The 21,429-nt window shown below is 35.4% G+C and overlaps 3 protein-coding genes and 1 pseudogene across 3 annotated transcripts; all 4 read left to right on the forward strand.

The window, feature by feature from the left end:
- Positions 1–925: 925 nt before the first annotated feature.
- On the forward strand, positions 926–2,626 carry LOC120182361 (probable WRKY transcription factor 17). The gene is made up of 3 exons (XM_039187349.1): positions 926–1,715; positions 2,090–2,215; positions 2,292–2,626. Exons 1-3 carry the CDS (start codon positions 991–993, stop codon positions 2,473–2,475), a joined length of 1,035 nt encoding a protein of 344 aa, XP_039043280.1. The 5' UTR covers positions 926–990; the 3' UTR covers positions 2,476–2,626.
- Positions 2,627–5,227: 2,601 nt separating this feature from the next.
- Positions 5,228–6,279, forward strand: LOC120182362. Its single transcript, XM_039187350.1, has 2 exons — positions 5,228–5,645; positions 5,774–6,279. Exons 1-2 carry the CDS (start codon positions 5,365–5,367, stop codon positions 6,144–6,146), a joined length of 654 nt encoding a protein of 217 aa, XP_039043281.1. The 5' UTR covers positions 5,228–5,364; the 3' UTR covers positions 6,147–6,279.
- A 22-nt stretch (positions 6,280–6,301) lies between these two features.
- LOC120182343 lies at positions 6,302–8,740 on the forward strand (annotated as a pseudogene).
- A 9,425-nt stretch (positions 8,741–18,165) lies between these two features.
- Positions 18,166–20,172, forward strand: LOC120182322 (54S ribosomal protein L24, mitochondrial-like). Its single transcript, XM_039187312.1, has 2 exons — positions 18,166–18,408; positions 19,368–20,172. Exons 1-2 carry the CDS (start codon positions 18,212–18,214, stop codon positions 19,828–19,830), a joined length of 660 nt encoding a protein of 219 aa, XP_039043243.1. The 5' UTR covers positions 18,166–18,211; the 3' UTR covers positions 19,831–20,172.
- The last annotated feature ends 1,257 nt before the right edge of the window (positions 20,173–21,429 follow it).

Raw genomic sequence — 21,429 nt, forward strand, 5'->3', positions numbered from 1 at the left:
GGGAATATTGAAGTAAAGACTAAAGTAAAGGCTGAAGATATAAAGTGTAGGATGAATGATAGTGTTATGATCACATGCATATGAAAGCATGGATGTGATTTTCTGTTATTGTTTAGTTACAAGCTGTCAGTTTGTTATGAATCAATTTTATTCCTCTTGTATAAATACATACTCTCTAGCTCAAGAGAGATCAGATCATTCATTAATGAAATTGCAGAGACTTCTATCTCTCATTTTGTTCATTTCTCTGTTTCTTGAGATAGCTCAAATGCTATCTTATCAAAACGGAGTTAAATTAAATATCATTTCATAATATATTAATTAATAATAGAGTAATTAATAGTATTTTCTGAATAAAATATGGAAAAAGTAAACGAAATAAAGCAGCGTGATTGGGGCGTGACTAATTAAAAGTAATGCTACGTGGGACCCCTCCCATAGGCAATAGTCAACTCTCTCGTCTACTAAACTTCGCGGTGGAAAAATCCAAGGGTTGGGCAAGTGGTTTAGATTAGAGAAAGGAAAAGACTCCACGTGTCTTCTTAATTCAATAAAAGATCTTTTTTATTTTCAATCCAACAATATATCATATATGGATCAGTATTATTCAAAGGTTAAAATCATAATAAGACAAGGAGTAATAAACCTTAATTATTATATGAGTTTAAGTAGGAATGTCTCCCTCTAGACTCTTGCTTTATTGTTATTTGGTTCCACATCGTCAACGTGTTTATTTTTTCTTTCTTTCTTACACCAAAACCAAATATTACGTCATTATTCTCTCCGAGTGGGGACCACCACCAACCATTGACTTCTTCAAATCACTCTTAGCCGTTGGATTCAAACCCAATATCTAACCCCGGTCATTCTTCAACCTTTATACCCCCCCCCCGGTTGCTCTACTACTCTCCCTTCTCTATTCCTTCTCTATTCCTTCAATGACTTCGTTCACCTCTCACCAAGCTTAGTTTCCAATTTTATCCACTGAACATGGCAGTGGATCTGATAACTTTTCCAAAGATCGATGATCAGATGGCTATACAAGAGGCTGCATCGCAAGGCTTGAAGGGTATGGAGCACTTGATCCGACTACTTTCCCACCAGTCAAACAACGTCGACTGCACGGACCTTGCCGATCTCACAGTTTCTAAGTTCAAAAAGCTCATCTCTCTTCTCAACAGAACTGGTCACGCTAGGTTCAGACGCGGACCGATCCAGTCCCCTTCTTCCTCCTCCTCCCCCTCGTCATCATCCTCTGCTTCTCTACCTGTTCCTAATCCTCAACATAATCTATCTCTTACTTCTGCTCCGATATCGACACCGGTTAGCGTAAATCCGGCCCCGGTCGGATCTTCGGTTATCGCTCCCGCTAGTTTTGTTCAATCTCAGCCGCAGAGTTTGACTCTCGACTTTACAAAACCTAATTTGTTTGGCTCCAAAAACAAAAGCACTGAATTGCAGTTTACGAAAGAAAGCTTCAGTGTTTCGTCCAACTCTTCGATTATGTCTTCTGCCATCACCGGAGACGGTAGCGTGTCTAACGGGAAGCTAGGATCGTCTCTATTCTTGGCGCCGGCGCCGACTGTTTCGGCGGGAAAGCCGCCTCTATCATCTACACCATTCAAGAAGAGGTGCCATGAACATGACCACTCGGATAACGCTTCTGGCAAGTTATCTGGCTCCGGAAACAGCAAGTGTCATTGCTCAAAACGACGGTACGCAAAAGCCTTTGCTAGATTTATTCTATTATATTTCAACCCTTGGCGTGTATAAACAGCCAGCTTAGCTTTTTGACTTTATGGAAAACTTTAAAGAAAAGTTGAAAACGGAATCGGCCGTGAGGGATTAAATTTAAAACGACCGAGTTTAGCTGCAATTAAAAATGATCTAGATTGTGGCAAGTTAATGGTTTTAGGCACAGAGCACGCGAATAATGACAAATGCTAGGGTTTTTGTCTTATGTGGTGCTTTTGAAGTTTGACTTTGTTGAATTATGTGGTCCCCCTTTATGACAAAAAAGAATCCGGTTCCAGTGCATGATAGCGAATCCGAGGTCCACAGCATTAATTATTTGTATTTATCATTTCAGGAAAAACAGGGTGAAGAAAGTGATAAGGGTAGCGGCGATAAGTTCAAAGATGGCGGATATTCCGGCAGACGATTATTCATGGAGGAAGTACGGGCAAAAGCCTATCAAAGGTTCCCCATATCCACGGTAACTACTGTTTTCCATCTCCAAGCTGTTATCATTAGATGATCATCGGTTGTTAATTTGTGTGTCGTGTTGACAGAGGATATTACAAGTGTAGTAGCATTAGAGGGTGTCCGGCGAGGAAACACGTGGAGCGAGCTCCCGATGATCCCTCAATGTTGATTGTAACTTACGAAGGGGAGCACCGTCACTCTCAACCTGCAACGCACCAGAATCTGCCTCCTGCCCTGGGACTCGCTGGTCCTGTACTCAACCTCTATTGATTTAATATATATAAAGCACAATGGAAGGTCGAGTAAAGTGCACTAGTGTTCACAATTTCTTTGGATTAGTTGAGGGACTTGGATGTAAATTGACCTTTTTTTATTAATTTCAGTTCCAAATGAAAATTTAGACCGACTAAATCTTGAGATTCTGCTTGCGTAGCAAATTTGATTTTCTATTAATGTTTTTGGATGAGAAAAATAAGCACAAATTGTGTATTGGAAGCTACGTCTCCACAGAAAATGACTAGATTCGGTGAAGTAGAAAGAAGAGATTCTTACTATGTGAGTCAACTTCTTTGATGTATTGTAATTTGAAATGATGATTCATGAAATGTTGCCTTTCTGTGTAACATTTATAGTCTAGTTCAAAGCTTGAATTGGAGTGAGATGGCGCCATTGTCTTGCAAGTGGTGATGATAGCTAGAAAACAAGTCACTGAAACGAAATCGAATGTCTTAGGACAGAGTCTTGAGAAGGGTGGACCAAGATTATAGAGGTGATGCATCAAAGATTGGCTTCCATAGTGCTTAAGGTTTTACCAGATCCCTGGGATGACGTTCATGGGTGCCATGAGGAGGCATTAAGGTTTGTAGTTGAACATTTGGGGAGAACCTGATGAACTGTACATGAAGAAGTCGCTCAGGGATGGGGAAACAAAGCATCTTGCATTAGATAAACTGGAAAATGAGTTGAGGCAATTATTGATGGATGACTATTTTTGTAAAATTTACTATTTGATTTTCGGACCGTGTGTACTCACTCAGTGTACCACTTTCCATCGCTAGGATTGCTCTTTACCTGCGTCTGTCAAACAGAATTTGCGAGCGCATGCTGATTGCTAATAATTTCTCGACAAGTGCGTTACTATTAATGTGGAAGTTGGTAGTTTGAATGTGAGAGTTAGTTTGCTGGCACTTGATAAGTATTATGTTTTCAGAATTTAATAGGCTGTAGAGCGTAGAGGAGTAGATACTGCAGTAAAGCATTTGATGTTTGACAGCATTGGTGTGGATGGGTTGTTTCGCGAAAATAGCCCTTATCCGGATAGTTGGAGTGTTTAACCAATTATTGCAATAAACTTGATGATTATTAGCCAATCCTGACAGTAGACAACTTATGGTCATTCACCATAGTCGGAAGCGTGAAAATTTTCTAGAGAGGATTCATTTTAACGAGGTTTTGAAATGAATTAAGGTGGCTTGGACGAATGCATACCACATGTCCTGTATTTTTGCCATGAACAACAAGTGTCCGAGAGCTGGGAAAGTTAAATTCTCTTCAAAGGCCGAAGAGGCTGGATACTTGTGATGTATAAGCAGTCCAGTTTGGTTATATGTCAACTAATAATGCAGTGCAGACTGTGCTGCTCCATTGGTTGAGCAAGCCAGCCATTGATTGGAGCATATGCTCCTTTTTCATCCAAGGCTGGAAAGGTATGGCTGTTTTGAAGGTAGGTTAGTCTTATCTTGCTGCGTTTTAATGTCTCACCATGCATATGCTCCTTTTTCATCCAAGGCTGGAAAGGTATGGCTGTTTTGAAGGTAGGTTAGTCTTATCTTGCTGCGTTTTAATGTCTCACCATGCAGGGACCTGGAAGCAGACAATGTAGGAAAATTAAGTTGGAAAATGATATCGTCAACAATATCCGGTTTAGTTTTGAACACGTTTCATGGACATTGAGTGTGGGGGAAAGCAGCACAAAAATGCTTCATCCCAAACAATAATGATGATGAGGTGCTTGCAAATTTAGATTCATCAATCTCAGACAATAACGATGGATACTTTACTTTCAATGCCTTGAGGTTGAAGTTACCACGCCCATAAACTTGACTTCAAAATCGTCACAGTTTCCCAACAAATACAAAAATCTATACAAAGATATGTTTGGTAATGATAGTTGGATTTTAATATCCAAATTTATTTTCTTTATTCCCAATGTCATTCTTCAAAAATATAATACATCCTTTTATCAAAATTACAATTGTGCTGATAACCTTAAAGAAGTAAATTTTAGAAAGGGGATGTCATGTATATATTAATCACAAGTGTTGTAATTAATCAGTTAATAATCTGAAACAGAAGGATAGTTGCAGATATGAAGAGAAATGCCCCATTTTACACTTAAATAATGCAATTCCTTTTCATCTTAAATAAAAACAAATACACCTGCCGTGCTCTACTAATAATAATATCTTAAATCTAAAGAGATAAGATAGGTTCAGTGATGCCCAAGCCTCTGGTCGATGTCCAATTGCCAATCATATAATATTAATTATGCAAACTCCACCTCATTCAATTTGACTTATTCATCTCCTACCACTCTTTCCAATTTTATTTTCTTTAATAATTTTCAAATTTCAACAATAGAGCTATATGTTTAGACGTGTGAATGGGGTTTGTACCAACTTTCAACAACAATATTATATTCTGCATATATATCCACAAGTTCGTATATAAAAATGGAATCACTACTTTGGACCAATAAATATGTAGTAAAATGAAGTAGTAATATAATTTAAGTATAAATGAATAATTAAAATAATTTAAGTAATACTACTTGTCAAATATGTATTGTAAAAAACGCGAGTAAGATAATTATTGAAAAAGTAATAGTTTTTTTTTTCTAAATAGTAAATAAATATTATTTCCATAAAATAGTATCAATTTGTTTTTGTTGCCTTTTCTTCCATTATATTTGTGTAATGAAATGAAATGGAGATGGATAGGATTTGTTAGTCTTTGGTCCACCGTCCACCTTCCACCTTCCACCTTCCCTCGTTATCCATTTGTTGCTTGCAAGTGCCTAGTTCTATAAATTCTTAACCTACGCACCCTTTGCCTCATTGTTTTTTCTCTTCCCTTTCTTTAACCTCTAGATTCCCCCCAATGGAAGTCCTGGTGGGACCTACCTTCGGCATCGATGTTGCTGCTTCGCCGGCGTACTCTCGGGACCGGCCTAAGGACAAGATCTCTTCGTCTGCTTGCCTGTTTATCAAGGAGGATGAGGTTGGTGGTGGATCGGATCCCAGGACTCCGGATCTATCCTCCGACAGTTCCTCCTCGATCGGATCTCCCGGAGACAGCGATGTCGAAGACGAAGAAGACGGCATCGTTTCATCTGCGGGTTTGGCTTCTCTGGCTACCATAGAGGACTCTCTTCCCATCAAGTTAGCATCTCCCGAGTTTATTTGTCTGGTTGTTTTTTTCATCATAGAATTTGAACCACCAAAGAGCTCTGCACAGGACTATCCTTTCCCTTTGATTAAAATCCCAAACACCTTTGTTTGTTTTGTAGGAGAGGGTTGTCGAATCACTATGCGGGAAAATCAAAGTCATTTGGAAATCTTTCGGATATTAGTTCAGTGAAAGAGGTGCCGAAAGTGGAGAGCCCCTTCAACAAAAGGAGAAGATTGTTGCTAGCAAATAAATGGTCGAAGTTCAGGAAATCATCATTCTATTCATGGCAAAACCCAAATTCCATGCCCCTTCTTGCTTTGGTTGAAGACGATGAAGATACAGAGATTAAACAAACACCATCGTCGCCCGATGATCAAATAACATCAGTAAAGCCAAAGTTGCAGCAAAGCAATCTGAGAGCTAGTTTCAAGTCCCAAAGTTGTTTTTCTCTCACAGATCTGCACGTACAAGCGGAAGAAGAACATCACTAACGCTTTTTCTTCATTTTTACCGTCGAAATGCTTTAAGATTTAGAGTAGCTCAATATTTTTTACTGGATACAACTGTATATATAAAAAAACTTTTTTTATATAATTAAAATAATTTCCGCCTAGTTTATTTTAATTATGTGGGGGGTATCATAGAAATGGATGATGGTGGACTTCATGTGTGTATGGTATGTGTTATGTGGTAATGGTGGGGGATAGTGAAAGGGGATGAGTTTGATATTTCCAGTGTCGTCCGATAAAGGAGAGGAGACCTAATAAGTTAGGCCCATGTTTTATTAATTTATTTAGAAATAGTATTATTTCGGATATTATTTCCCAATACACTTCCAAGCTATTTTTATTTTTATAATAGAAAAAGTATAGATTTTTGTGTTAATGCTTAATGTGTTCGGAAAGATGCGTGCCGATGCCAACTACCAATGATGACAGATTAGGTGGAGGAAAGAAGTTGGAAAGCTTTATATGTTTATCTAAAACTTTATTTAATTTGAAAGAAAAAGGATATAATAATTTTATAGGTAAACTATGTCAAAGATCATTGAATTAATTATATTCAAATAATTATTTTGGTTATTAATTTTTTAAAAATTATAAATGATAATTAAATTAATTAAACTGTTATAAAATAATTATTGTAATATTATAATAATTACAAAATCTTAATAAATTTAATTTTTTGATTTGATAATTATTTTGTAATAATTTAATGAGATTTTATAATTTTAAAAGTTTAATGATTATTTAAAAAAAAATTAATGACCTACGATGTACTTTATACTAATTTTTATAAAGGGTAAACCACACCAATGGTCACTGTTGTTTGGGTAAGTTTTCATTTTCACTACTAATGTTTTAAAAGTTACAAATCGATCACTAACGTTATCGTTTATGACAAAATGGTCACTGGTCGTTAACATTCGTTAAGAGCCGTGACGAAAAATACAGCTGGACCGTTATCTGCTGAGTTGGATCGTTGACCGCCATATTGACTAGCTATTCTTCTTCTTCTTCAACCCATTCCCCATCTTCTTTTTCTTCACTTTTCTTCTTCTTTATCTCTCTTCACTTTTCTTCACTTTTATTCTTTTCCTCTTATCACACACATGACACAATCCTCGTCTCCAAAGCCAAACCAAACACGAAAACTTACTTTTGGATGATTTCCTTACCTGCAAACATCTCTGTCGTCTCACACTAAAAGTTTATTCTAAGCTTGAAAAACTCCTGAACTCACAAGGGATCACTGACCTGCAAGCTCTTGATCATTCCAATTCCTCTGCTCTGCAAAAGTTCCCAGATGATTTTTTTGTAAACCTAACCAATCTTCAGTCCCTTGACCTCTCAAACTCCGAAGTTAAATGTTTTCCATCTCTTTCCAACCTTGGCAATCTTCGCAAGCTTTTGCTAAAGGGTTGCTCGTTCGAAAGACTTCCCGAGTCGTTAACATTTGGCTCCTTCGAAGGGTTAAATAACCTTGAAGAACGTGATCTCTCGGATTGTAAGAGCCAGGCTAAGCAATTGCCAAGCTTGGAAGGTCTTAATAAGCTTAAGATTATTAAACTTTCACGTTATAAAGCTCTGTCAGAAAAAGATTCCTTGGAGCACATGTCTGAGCTTGAAGACCTTGATCTCTCAGAAACCCAGATTTAAACCATACCAAATTTCGTTCCATTATTCTGAATAAGTGCACCCAACTCAAAGAAGCTTCAAATTTTAAGATCTCTGTCAAGCTTTGCAAGCTTGACCTACGTGGTACAAACTCTTTGAATTTGAAGGGTATAGATTTTGAAGCATTAAGTCGCCTGTCTGAGCTTCGGAGACTTAGGTTATCCAAATATGCTTTTGATTGCATTGGATCTTATTTGGCAAATTTGAAGCAACTTGAGGTTCTTGATATTTCTGGAGAGGCTGTAGAGTCTTTGCCCTTCTCTTTGGCCAGTCTTACCGATTTAAAGCAGCTTTTGCTAAAAGGTTGTTCGAGCTTAAAGGAGTAGCAATGGCTGAAATCATTGAGTCAACTTGAGGTGCTTGATCTATCAGGGACCTAGGTGAAAAATCTTGGGGACGAAATTTCACCGTTAAGAAATATAAAGAGTCTTTATATACTGGAGGAGGTGGCTAAAGAATTTAAAGGTGGGAAGAACGCCGACGCCCTACCGATGGAGCTAAAGTTGGATCATTGTTGTATCTCTGATCCTTCTAAGATTCCTCAAGGGGATAAGAAGCCAAGGATAGTTGTGCATGGCGTAGAACTTCTCAAAAGTTTGAAGGAAAATTCCACATTGCTAGAGAAAATCAGGCATTTAATTTCATCGGTTCGAGCAGAATGCAAAGATGAGGACAAATATAGTGACAGCCGTAAGCATATCTTCGGTGATGTCTACACCACGATCAGAAAAATTCATGCTAAAGAAGTTGGTCGATCTTTGGAAATCCATGAATTTGATGATTTTCCCACTGGTGTTGAGGTTCTTCTGGAGCATGCCAAGTATGTCTTTTTGGTCGAAAATGGTTTTATGAAGAACTTGTCTGATTTAAAGCTTGATAGCTTGAAGAACATCAATGGTTGTTTGTAACATCCCAAATTATAGGTTAGTGACTAAATTATAAAATTTCAGAATTTGGTAATCAAAGTAGAATAGTTGAATAGTTCAATGATTTATTTGGGAATATTTCCGGAAAGTTGTTAGTAATTATCCAATGAATTAAAGGGTAAAATGGTCAATTGACAAGGAAAGATATTTTTATCCCCTTTAATATGAGATATACACATGGGGGAGAGTAAGATGAAAATATTTCTTCTTATTCTTCATTTCTTCTTCTCCAACCGTGGAAACTAGACAAATATAAGAGTTTCTTTGTTTCTTGATTATTTTTTGAATTAAAGGTTGGGTTTTGATCATTAGATGATAACTAAGCTTAAGGAAAACTTAAGTTATCTTAAAATCAAAAGATAAAGGAGTTATGACAGATTAAAGAAAATGGGTTTTGAAGTGAAATTTTGAATAGGAAGGTTTAAATGAAATTGGAGGATGAATTTGACTTGACATCTATGAGAATAAGAAGTTAGAAGTGTTAGAATTAACTTTGGATAACATGGAAAATTTGGTATGATTATTGATTTCTATATGGAGAATAGAATTTTGAGGTTTAAGATGAAATAAATGGATATAAATTAGTTTAAGTATGTATATTTGAGTTAAGAATATGAAAGGGAATAAACATGAAGAATTTAAGTTGATATAGTGAATTTTCGTGCATGAACAATAATTTCTGGGCTTGAACGAAAAATTCCAGATTATGCAGGGGGTACAGATTCCCCCTGGGGGGTATCGATTCCCCCCTAAAGAAAAAAATATAGAATTTTGGTTCATTAAACCGGCTTAAGTTATTAACATCAAGTTTAAGGTTTAAGCTTCTGATAATTGTTTTGAAATGTTATATTTATGTAGATATTGAGCCTAAACAAGTTTTGGAATAATCAAAGGATTAGGATCGGAATAATCAAAGGATTAGGATCGAATCAAATCAAGGCTAAGGTGAGTGCAATTTAATTTGTGCTTATAGAACGAACATTGGCTTGTGATGAGCCAGTGACGGAGTTACTATGGTAAGAAGTAACTCTTAAAATGTTATTGTATGTGATATGAGTTACATGATTATATGTATATGTGATATTTTTAACATGTTGTTCTATGTGTTGTGTGATATATATGTGCTTACATAAGAACATGAGAAATAAAATAAGTTATGTGATAATGATATAGAAAACGAAATGAATGACATGAAATGTGTGTATACTTGATTATATGAGTGGATATGTTATTGCAAGTACTAAATCGCTTATGTAAATAAATTAAAAGGTGAGATAAAATAAGTAGTATTTACTTATAAGGTAATAGGAAATTATGTGAACAGATAGTATTGATAGGACACATAAGACTACATGTATATCTTTTAATGTAATAAAAGTGATATATGTGATGTATTGGAAACATATGAGAACAAGAGATGCCATGATTTGTATGATGTATGAATTCATGAGTAAAGGCATATGTGAATATAATTGGTATGCATTATATGCCATGTGAACATAAGAGGATAGAGTATGTTATATGATATGAGATTAAGTGATGAAACATAGATGATATATATATATATATATATATATATATATATATATATATATATATATATAATAAGACATGAATAAAATGATATATATGTTTATGTGAATCCATGCAAAGTGATACGGGCTATGTGACATATGAATATGAATTCATATGAAAAGTGACATGAAAGTAAACTAAGTGATTATATGCACATGTGATATGTGATCATAAGAGCAATGATATGAGTACATGAATACATGAAGCAACAGAAAAATGCCCATGTTATATGATACTAGAGCTATAGGTATAGTTGGCATGCCAGGAGTAGAGGGTCTACGCGGTCATTCGGGACAATTCTACGTGGTCCTTCGGGATATATGTTATTTCGTGGAACATGTATGTGGTACTTCGGTACACTTATTTGGTCTATTGTATTATGTTTATGGTTCTTAAGAAGTGGTCATTCGGGACATATGTGATATGTGGTCCTTCGGGACAAATATTCAGTGCCCCTAGTGGGAATTTATACGAGTTGTGGTGACAATATTAGTGCACAACCTCAATGTACTCACATACCTTCAGTTCTCACCAGTGTACCATGGGATAATAAAGAGATAATATCAAATACAATATATATATGATGTATATGTTGTTTTTATGATACGAAATGCATTATATGAATTATATGATGTTATGAGTGTTTTGTTATGAAATGATATATGTGTTCCATTATGTATATGGAAATGTTCAACATATGCTTATATGATATAAATGAATTGGTGATAATAATATGATTACTGATAAATATGTTCATGATAAATGTATATATGTACATTGGTTATACAATGGGATATATGTTTTTATATGATATGATAGTATTTGCAGATGTATGCCTTTTGTTTATATGAAATGGTATATAGTTATAATATATGTTTTATATGCCTCACTAAGTCATCGACTTAGCGTGTGATTGTTTCACATGTAGGTTTGGAAAGCGAGAAGAGAAGTAATGAGGAACAAGACATGTCAGTTCTCCTTACCGAAGATCAGATCAGAAATGTAGTTGAATTACATGCATTTGGTTATATAGAATTTTGTTGGCATGTAATATAAAAGATTTGAATCTGATATGCTCTGAACAAGTTTTGTAATGTTTTAAACGTATTTTTGTAAATGGTAAATGTATAGAGATGAACGTTTTAAATTTTACGAGTTTATATATGTTTTACGGAAGTACTGTAGTAGTAGTGTAGCAGGGTATCGGTTCCCTGTAGCAAGGGAATCGGTTCCCCTATTACAATATGGAAAATTTTAACATTCGAGGTACTGTTCATTATTGTTCACGGTACTGTTTATACCGTATTTTTTTGTTCATAAATACGTTTTTACCTCAAAATTTTATACCAAACACAGTTGAACAATATATGATCGTATTTTCTTAATATAAGTTCGAATGTTCTGTTATTTTGCAAGAATAAAGGTTTTGAAATGTCAATGTGACATCTCGGACTCGTATCCGGGTTGGGTACAAGTTGGGGTGTTACATTGTTGGTTAGAGCGATGCAACAACATGGCAAGCATTGTTGCGGAGGCAGATCAAGGGAAGTGGGAAGTGAAGAAAAGTGAAGAGAAAGAAAGAAGAAAAAAAGTGAAGCAAATGAAGATGGGGAATGGGTTGAAGAATAAGAAGAGCCAGTCAAAATGACAGTCAACGATCCAAATCAACAGATAACGGTCCAGCTGTATTTTTCGTCACGACTCTTAATGGTTGTTATCATCCAGTGACCATTTTGTCACAAACGATAACGTTAGTGACCGATTTGTAACTTTTGAAACATCAGTGGTGAAAACGAAAACTTACCCAAACATCAGCGACCATTGGCGTAATTTACCCTAAAAAATCAACACATAAATGTTAATATTATTAATAATTTATTTTTAAAAAATAAAATCTTAATATATTATATTTTCGAGCTGCTCACGAGCTTTTCGAGTCGAGTATCAAGTAGCTCGTTTCGGGTCGTTAAGAATTTGAGTCGAGCTCGAGTCAAGTCCATTCGATCTGAGTATTTATCGAGTCTTGACCGAGTCGATCTCGAATAGATCGCGATCTATCTCGTCTCATTTACAGCCCCACATGGGTCTAGAGTTCAAATCTCCCTAAGCACATATATATCAATATTTTTTTCAAGCAAAACGACGTCATTTTGGGCCTTTTGAACACTAAAATAGTCATGTCAAAATGACATCGTTTTTGTGAGGAAGCCACATCAGCAACATCACAACATATAATTACCATGTCATCGTCCCGTTAAGTCATTAACGGCGGAATGGCATAATTGTACGTAAAAATAAACATTAGTGTTAAAATTGAGAAAATTAAAAGTTTAGTAACATAAATGAATCATCACTTAAAGTTTGGTAGTATTTAACGCAATTTAACCTTAAAATTTTATACATTTGGCCTTCCACTCAGCTCATATATAAATATCTTTCCTGGGCAAATAATCCAGGCGGGTGGACTATTTGGCTCAATAAGGCAACAAGAAATTTATTTTGGGATCTATGATAAATGCTATAGTGCACATGTAACTCGTCATGTTTGTGTGACGAGTTCCATGAAATATATTTTTTAATGAGTCATGTTACGTGGGTCTCTCAACCTAATTTTTAATTTAAAATATCCTATAGGACTCGTTACGCGGGCACGATGAGTCCCAATAAAAAATTTGGAATTTTTTGGAATTTTTTAAAAGCTTTAAAAAAATATTATTTTATTCCTAATGGAACCCGTCACGCCGGTGTGACGAGTTCCAACGGGTATAATTTCGAATTTGTTGACCGATGGATTGACCATTGTTGAACATGCAAATTAATGGAACTCGTCACACCGGTGTTACGAGTTCCAACGACTATTTTCAATTTTAAAAAAACTAGCCGTTGGGTAGAGTAGTATAAATAGAGGTTTGGGTTGGATTGATTTTTCACTTGGAATCAAACATTCTATTGAGAGCAAAAACTTTTTTGTTGAAGATTTTGTGTTGAAATGGCCTCAAGAGAAGAAATGTTACGTCTTGATGATGTTCATATTTCGTCGACCGATTTGACTACAGTAAATTTAATTTGTTTTATTTCTTTTTAGTTTTGACAAAATTATAGTATTAATAATAATTATTTATGTAATTGTATTAAATAATTTATTTTCAAATTGTAGGGAGAAGAACGAGCTATTTGTCATCAAGGAATGACGAATGAAGAGCCATATGAGCGGATGATGATATATCTTTCATGATCCAGAGTATATGGATTAACGTTTCTTCGCAGATTTAAGGTGATGTCAACACTGATATCGGTGTTGATTGAGAGTTGGAGACCCAAATCGCATACGTTTCATTTTCCTTGTGGTGAAGTGATGATAACATTGGAAGATGTCACGTATCAACTTGGCATTCCAATTAATGGTATGTCATTGGTGCTTCGCAACACTTATTCGTTAAATGTTGTTATTTCAATTTTATTGGGAAATGAGGCTCCAACCAATGTCATTGATGAGTTGCAGATACATATGACAATGGAGCAAGAGGTGATATATACAACTCGAGCATATCTTATGACGTTGATTGGAGGGATCTTGCTATCGGATAAATCGGGTAATTTAGTGCACACCCAATATCTTCCGGTAATGGAAGATTTCACTGTATGTCGCCAATATAGTTGGGGTTCTGTAATTTTGGCTTTTTTTTGTATTGTGAACTCTACAAGGCGAGCATAGTCGTTAGAGGAAAAAAGCGGATGTAGCGGGTTGTTTAGTTTTGTTCCAATCATGGGTTTGGTATCGTCTCCCGTTTATGAAGCCTATTACATCCGCTCCTATTGAGTTTCCTCTCACCACAAAGTAAATTCATATATTTAAAGTTTTGATATTTTATAATATTTATTTAAATATTTTGAAAATGACAATAAATAGTGTATTTTTTTTAGATCGTGACACCGAATAACCGATACAAAGTTGTCGGGTGCAACCAAAGTAGATATTTGGATGAGGATTGATATCGCCGTAGACATGCGGTAAATTTTAATATTTTTTGCATTAACTTTGAAATTGTAATATTACTTGTTTAATTATACTAACATAATACTTTTCACAATTTAATTGGATGCCTTATTATGAGTCGGGTATCCAACAATATATACCGCCAATGTTCTTTGAAGGAGCAGAGACATGGTGTGCCATAACATCATTGCTCTATTTCGCAATTGTTGAGATTCATGTCGCTGATAGAGTTTTGCGACAATTTGGGTTTCACCAACCGATAGAAATGTTCATATTTAACATTGACAATTTGCATAAAATAGATACGCGTGGGAAGCATAGCGAAGATTGGTCGAGGAAGCATGTTATATTCATACATCAATGGCAAAATAGACATTTATGATTGCCTAATCGTTCCGATGTACAACTCGAAGATTTTGATTTCAATGTTTCTCATTAACTCCAAAATTATGAAGCAAATGGGAAACCATACTTGACAACGACAGAGGAGCGGTTCAAGTGGGAAATATGAATGCAAAATATGGGAAAATCATCATCTTCATCTTATGCGTTCGCCAATTATTATCCATCACAAGAAAGTTATAGTGGAAATGGTGCATATCAACTATCAATGGAGAGTCGAGCGGCGTGAGAATGAAGTAGGTGGGATCAAGTGTCACCTTCACAATAATTTTCCTCAGAATCGGAAGAAAAGGTCCATGGGATCATCTTCTTCATCACAGGCAATCTCAATTTGAGGTGATGACGTCAATGATGGCGTCAAATACCTTGAATACTCCATCGTTTTCACCCGAAGATGTAAATCAATGCGGTGGAGTAATGTTCAGTACACCGGAACCGGAAGAAGATGAAAATGACGAAGGTGGACGACCACGATGAAATTGACGAGCAGCACGTCATTACTATTCTACCACTCCTCGACATCAGCAAGAATTACACAAATATAAGTAATAAATTTGTTTATTTAAGTTTTTGTATTCAATATTTAATTGTATAAAAAAATCATTGATAAGTAATAAAATTTAATTACAAAAATTTCATTCATATTTAGTGCAGTTTATAAAAGTTCAAGTAGTATCGGTGCTCCTTGTATGTGTATCAGTACTTTCTTAATTATTTTCAAATAAAACTAGTCATTATTAGCCATTGGGGTTGATGGTATCGATATTGTGACCATGATATTGATAATACTATATAAAGTTGTATCAGTACCCCTTTGGGTATCGATATCGATTTTGTATTCTGGAATTTGAGCAAGCTGGTAGTATTGATAATACCTAGATAGTATCGATACTTCTCTTACTTAGGGTATTGGTACCTCATGAACAATATTGGTATTGTTCATATAGTATCAATATTGTCGGAACAGTATCGATACTTCATACGTGAACTTTGAATTATTTTTTGAAAACTTTTGAAGACTTTGAACAAATTCAATTAAGTCCAAAAATATTTTTCCTTAATTTGCTATATCAAAATATTACAAAACATGATTCAACATAATACAAGTTAAAAACATAAATAAAAAGATATAGTTATAGTACAAAAAAGTACATAGTTAAAGTACATAATATTTTGTAACGCCTATTTTAGCGTCCAACTCAATATTTTGGAAGATGTGGACAATGTTTTATGTTATGACATTCACCTCTGCAGTGGCTACAAAGTTTGGGTAGGCCTGGCTCTATTTGCGGATCATCCATATTAGTATGAATTTGGCTAGATTCAGGTCGACCCGTAACTTTCTACGAATTGAGGATTTGACAACCATTCCTCATAAATTGTGCATGTAGGCCAATATACTTCATTTGGGAGGTACTTGAACTCACAACAACTGTAAATGTTGTGCATAGTGTGCTATAACAGTCATCAACATATAAGTATGTGTCAACATTGATGTGCATATAAGCAGCAACACAACGTGAACACATGAGAACCTAAAAACTTGAAATCGACCACAGTCACACCATCTTCTATTTAGATTATCAGTGTATGTTGTAGAATTATATCCCTCATGTGGTCGAACTAGTTCTTGGACAACGAAATCATAATCAAGTCTGACAAAATTATGGACAAACATCGATGTTGTATGTGTTTGATTCTTTTGCATTGCCTTCTATAAATCTGGAGCCCAATTTCTCCCATCGTTGATTATGGCATCAATTTGTGCACTTTTTTCTGCCCATACATTACCCAACCTAAAGTAAGTCTCCCTAACAATACTTGCTATCGAGAGATGTCAAGTCGTTTTCAGCACTGAGTTGATACATTCAGCAAGGTTGGTAGTCATATGGCCATAACGTCGACCTTGAACATCATATGCTTATGACCATCTCTCCCTAGGGGTTTCAGCTACGAATTCATACACATCATCACCACATCTTCTCAAAATTTCAAGCCATGCACGGAAGTTTGATTGGTGCAAAGCATACCCTAAAAAGCACTAAATTGAATGTTATTGAGAAATAAAAAAATAACTGAAGCATAAATAATTAATGAGAAATAATATAATATTTATTTAACATTTGTTATTAAGAGTTAAAATTTTTCAATACTTATTATCAAGTACCTAATTTTTTCAATATTTGTTATTGGAGGCATACTTTTAAAATTTCATTTCATTTATAATATTTATTTGTTATTGCGTGTCTATTTTTCAAAACTTTAATTAGAGGTCTTATATTTTTTAATATTTGTTATTATGAACATACTCTTATTTTTTTAATATTTGTTATTAAGGACTATTTTTTAAATACTAGTTATTATGGAGCTATCCTTAAAAAAATTCTTTCAAAATTTGTTATTAGGAACAATTACTTAAATAACGGTCTATAACCATAACAACGATCGTTATATAGTGGTAGCGACATGATCTGAAATCGTGATATCCATAATAATATATGTTATTAAAAATTTTAAAACCGCGGTATTTGCAATGATTACAATATCCAGGGGCGGACCTTCATGGAGCCCGGGCAACCACTCATCCAGGGGTGGACCTCCATGGTGCTCGGGGTATCCCAAGCAACCCCTCCACAAGTGCCACTCCTAATCCAAGTGTCACCCTGAGGCTCTTGCAACCCCTGACGAAGGCTCTTGGGTCCGCCTCTGACAATATCATCAATTATATTCTTAATAGCGATAAACAAAATATGACTAAAAATATAAATTATAATTATAATTTAAATTCCTGATTAGAGATTTAATTTTTTTTAATTTACTTAAGGAATCATTAAAATCTAAAAAACAGACCTGATACACATCAAGGACATACACCTTCATCAAACAACTAATATGTTCCAAAATGACACACAATCTCCCACTCAGGATCACGTTAATTTAGATCCAATCTTTCTTCCTCCATCTTTTATTTCCCGTCACATGTATTTTCCACGTGTCCTTTAAGTGGTTAATTTTCATCACATATCATTTTCCATGTGTACTTTAATCTTTATAATTAATTTGTTCTTAGTTTATAATTTTTATTATAATTTTTTATTTAATAAAATTATATATAATTATTAATTAAAAATATTAAAAAAATAATATAGAAAATATTTAACTTATTTTAATCATATGTTTATAGTTTAAATTATTATAAATTATAGTAATATGAAGTGCGATCATTTATCTAGTTTATATTAGAAAAATATATTTTAGGTTGAAATTGGTTTTGGACCGCTTTTTAAAACTAATTGGGTCATAGAAAAGTAAATTTTGAATTGGATCATGTCGACAGTTCGTTGTTGTTTCTATATATTTTCTTCTGGGTTTTTGAGCCCAAAACTAACATCATCGAAAGCCCTAAACCTAATCCTAACTAAAATTTTAGTAAAACCACGAGTCGGAGCAGCAGGGAAAAAGGACAGGGAAAGGTAAAGATGGTGTTCAGAGGGAAGGAGATGATGAAAAAGATGATAACGAAGGTGGGAGAGAACAACCTGGCGCCTGGTGTGAAAGAACAACTTAAAAAATGCATTCCGGACAGCAAGGTCGTCATGAACCGTGCCAAACGCGGCCTTTACGCCGGCCGACACATCCAGTTCGGCAACCGTATCAGCGAAGACGGCGGAAACAAGTATTCTCTCTATATTTTCTACTTTCTTATCTCTTTTTTCTTATTGCTCCTGCAACTAAGATTTAGTGGAACTGTTGATTTTATCTTTTTTTGTTTGCTTTATTTATCGCTTTGACGCGATCTGTGGAATGGTATGATAATAGAAAATTGAGCCTTTAGCTACTGTTACTGAAAAGCTGTAAATGTCTACTAGGATCATGCCATAGAATTTTATTGTGGACTATAAGAAACGTTGAGGGTATTAAGAACATAGTTCTGAGATTCGCTGCAAATTAAGCTAGAAATTGACCAATATAGTCTAGGAAACCCTTAACCTGTGTGAATTTTGAGATATTAAACTGAGAGTAGCATCCAATGAATCCAGTTTTGGTGGTTTGGATCATTATTTCGAATTTGCTCTCTATAGGCTACCAAGAGGACAATGTGATTTTCTGTCACTTGCTATATATTTTTGTTATTGTCGAGCTCCTGATGTTTTTTTTGGAGATGTGATGGATTCTTGTAAGCATGTAATTCATTCTAGTTATTGGCTGTGAAGCAGGTTGTTCTCCCTTTGTGCATTTTGAATTCTGATATATGTGGCTGAATTGGTGCAGAGTATGCCCAAAAAAACATTGATCTGTTTTTTCATGTTTATTTGCACGTGTGAATTTTAATGCTTCTGAATGATCTGAAGTTTCTAAAAGATTTTGGATTCCATGTTATTTCTAAAACAATATTGGCCATGATCAAGAAAATCAAGAGAACGACCTGTATAGCAAAAATCCGTAGTAGTTGGAAAAAGGCTTTAATTCAGTCAACCTAAGTTTTAACTTTGGTTGTCTTCTCAAACTTTCTTGTCACTCCTGGTTTGATATTGTTCAACTGCAGCGCGGTAAATAAGTATTTCTCTTTCTATGTTGGAGTGATGCGGTCTTGTATGATTAGGAACTTTTAACATCATGTAATGGTTGTGACAGGTCGAGGAGAAGTTGGAAGCCTAATGTACAGGAGAAGCGTCTGTTTAGTTATATCTTAGATCGCCACATTCGAGTCAAAGTAACTACTCATGCCCTCCGTTGCATTGACAAGGCAGGTGGAATTGATGAGTACCTGCTGAAAACTCCCTACCACAAAATGGATACAGAAATGGGCCTATTTTGGAAAAATAAAATCGAGAAGATGTATGAAGAACTTGGGCAAAGGGAGGTAGTTTTCTTTTCACCCGAGGATGAAGCAAATTTTGAGCTAGGATTCAAAGACCTGAAGCTAGCCGAGAGAGCAGCTCGAAGGGATGCTAGAAGACAGATGTATGGATGGTCTGGGAAGCAGGAAGAAATTGAGGATGGAAGAACCAGCCAAGAGAGTCACGATGAAACTGCCAATGATGGGGACGATAATTTAGATGGCAATCTTCATAAACAATGGGTTGCAAATTCTTGAATTTATAACTTTTGCCATTTTTTTTGGGATGAAGAATTTTGTAGCTGTGCTTTATATATGTGCTACTTTCAGAATTAGTGTTACGATAGACATGCGCATGTCGTCAACTTCACAGTTAAGGTAAACAGGATTTTTCTTCAGTAATGTACAATTTTAGCCAATCAGAACATAGAATGCAGATGAACATTCGCAGTTTTATATTTCATGACAGTCAGATACCTGTACTGGATCTGTTAAAGCATCTAAGTGCTTATCTAAGCTTGATATTTGAGAGACGGTATAGATGATAATATTAGATCGAAAAATGAGTTTGCGTAAAAATTTTAGACTTGTTTTAAATATTGGTCGGGTTTGGATTTCATAATTGTTCATATTTATAATTATAATAAATGAAATTTAGGCTTGTTTTAAATATTAATCGAGTTTGGGCTTCATAATAGTCCATATTTATAATTATAATAAACGAAAAATATTAAAAAAATTAATAATTTGAGAATCAATATATATATATATATATATATATATATATATATATATATTTTGGACTCCGCTCAATTATTGCAAACAAAGGAACATGGTGAATACAAAACAGAGCAAAATAGCTTAACAAAACAGGCAAAAGCAAAAACCGAAACTACGCAGCACAATACTCATCTAATCACAGCAGGCTTCTGTGGTCACTACTAGTCTAAAATGGTGCATCAAGCCCGCTTGCATGAGCGGTGGGACAATTCCCGGATCATCCTGAGCAGAGGGGGCCAGTTCCAGTAAACTAAACTAAAACATAGAAAATCAAGCTACTGAAAAAAAAAACAGAGCAACAGCACACAAAAAGAAACAGAAAAACAAAAGAAAGACATCACGACCACTGGAGCAGAGTTACCTGCACCACGCTAGCCGAATCCTCCTGCGTCACTGCCCTGCAGCGGGAGGTGAGAAAACCAACTCCACCAATCCCCTTGAAGAAAAGGAGGCAACACGAGAAGCTGGATTTTCACAAACAGCGAGCTTTGTAAGTCCTTATTCCCCTTTATCTTGATATGATGATCACGTGTGCCAAGCTGTTGGGTTCAAAACGGTATTTAAATTCCCCGCTTTTTTCAATTTGCAAATACTTTTAGTTCTCATTAAGCTTAAAGGCAAAACTTGGTGACCAAGCAAGCATTATCTAGACAATAGAAAGAAACCAAAGTCGGCCACACTAAACATTCCGATCATAAATACAAGGAATCCTGCCTCATAATTCTCAGCTTCCTCTCCTCTCCATTTAAATTTTAATCCCGGCTCCATTCCATTTCTAACATTTCTGCATTAAGAATCTCACTTGAATTGAAAAAGGTTGATGGGCGTAGAGAACTGGTCTGTTATTGGCCGCCTCAATAAAGCAGTGAAGCGGATAAACTCCCTGTTTTGTTTAAACCTAACCAGATGGCGCTTAGCTTGCTTCCTCAAAAGTGCTTCCCCCCGGCGGCGGTTGAGCTTGAGCTTTAACGATCGCATTGGTTTGCCTGGCTGCATTGAGGATGAAGTAGAATCCAGTGAAAAAGGGTTGGTTCGAGCTCTTCACAGAACAGCAAGTTGTGGTGCATATTGATGATG

This window comes from Hibiscus syriacus, unplaced genomic scaffold, assembly GCF_006381635.1.
Source record: "Hibiscus syriacus cultivar Baekdansim isolate YM2019G1 unplaced genomic scaffold, ASM638163v2 tig00112637_pilon, whole genome shotgun sequence".
NCBI lineage: Eukaryota > Viridiplantae > Streptophyta > Magnoliopsida > Malvales > Malvaceae > Hibiscus > Hibiscus syriacus.

Excerpts from the sequence above, each read along its gene's own strand:
- LOC120182362 (XM_039187350.1), top strand. The coding sequence starts at position 5,365 with ATGGAAGTCCTGGTGGGACCTACCTTCGGCATCGATGTTGCTGCTTCG. Across the intron at positions 5,646-5,773 it reads GAGGACTCTCTTCCCATCAA|GAGAGGGTTGTCGAATCACT; the intron begins GTTAGCATCTCC and ends TTTGTTTTGTAG.
- LOC120182361 (XM_039187349.1), top strand. The coding sequence starts at position 991 with ATGGCAGTGGATCTGATAACTTTTCCAAAGATCGATGATCAGATGGCT. Across the intron at positions 1,716-2,089 it reads TGTCATTGCTCAAAACGACG|GAAAAACAGGGTGAAGAAAG; the intron begins GTACGCAAAAGC and ends TTATCATTTCAG. Across the intron at positions 2,216-2,291 it reads AAAGGTTCCCCATATCCACG|AGGATATTACAAGTGTAGTA; the intron begins GTAACTACTGTT and ends TCGTGTTGACAG.
- LOC120182322 (XM_039187312.1), top strand. The coding sequence starts at position 18,212 with ATGGTGTTCAGAGGGAAGGAGATGATGAAAAAGATGATAACGAAGGTG. Across the intron at positions 18,409-19,367 it reads AGCGAAGACGGCGGAAACAA|GTCGAGGAGAAGTTGGAAGC; the intron begins GTATTCTCTCTA and ends TGGTTGTGACAG.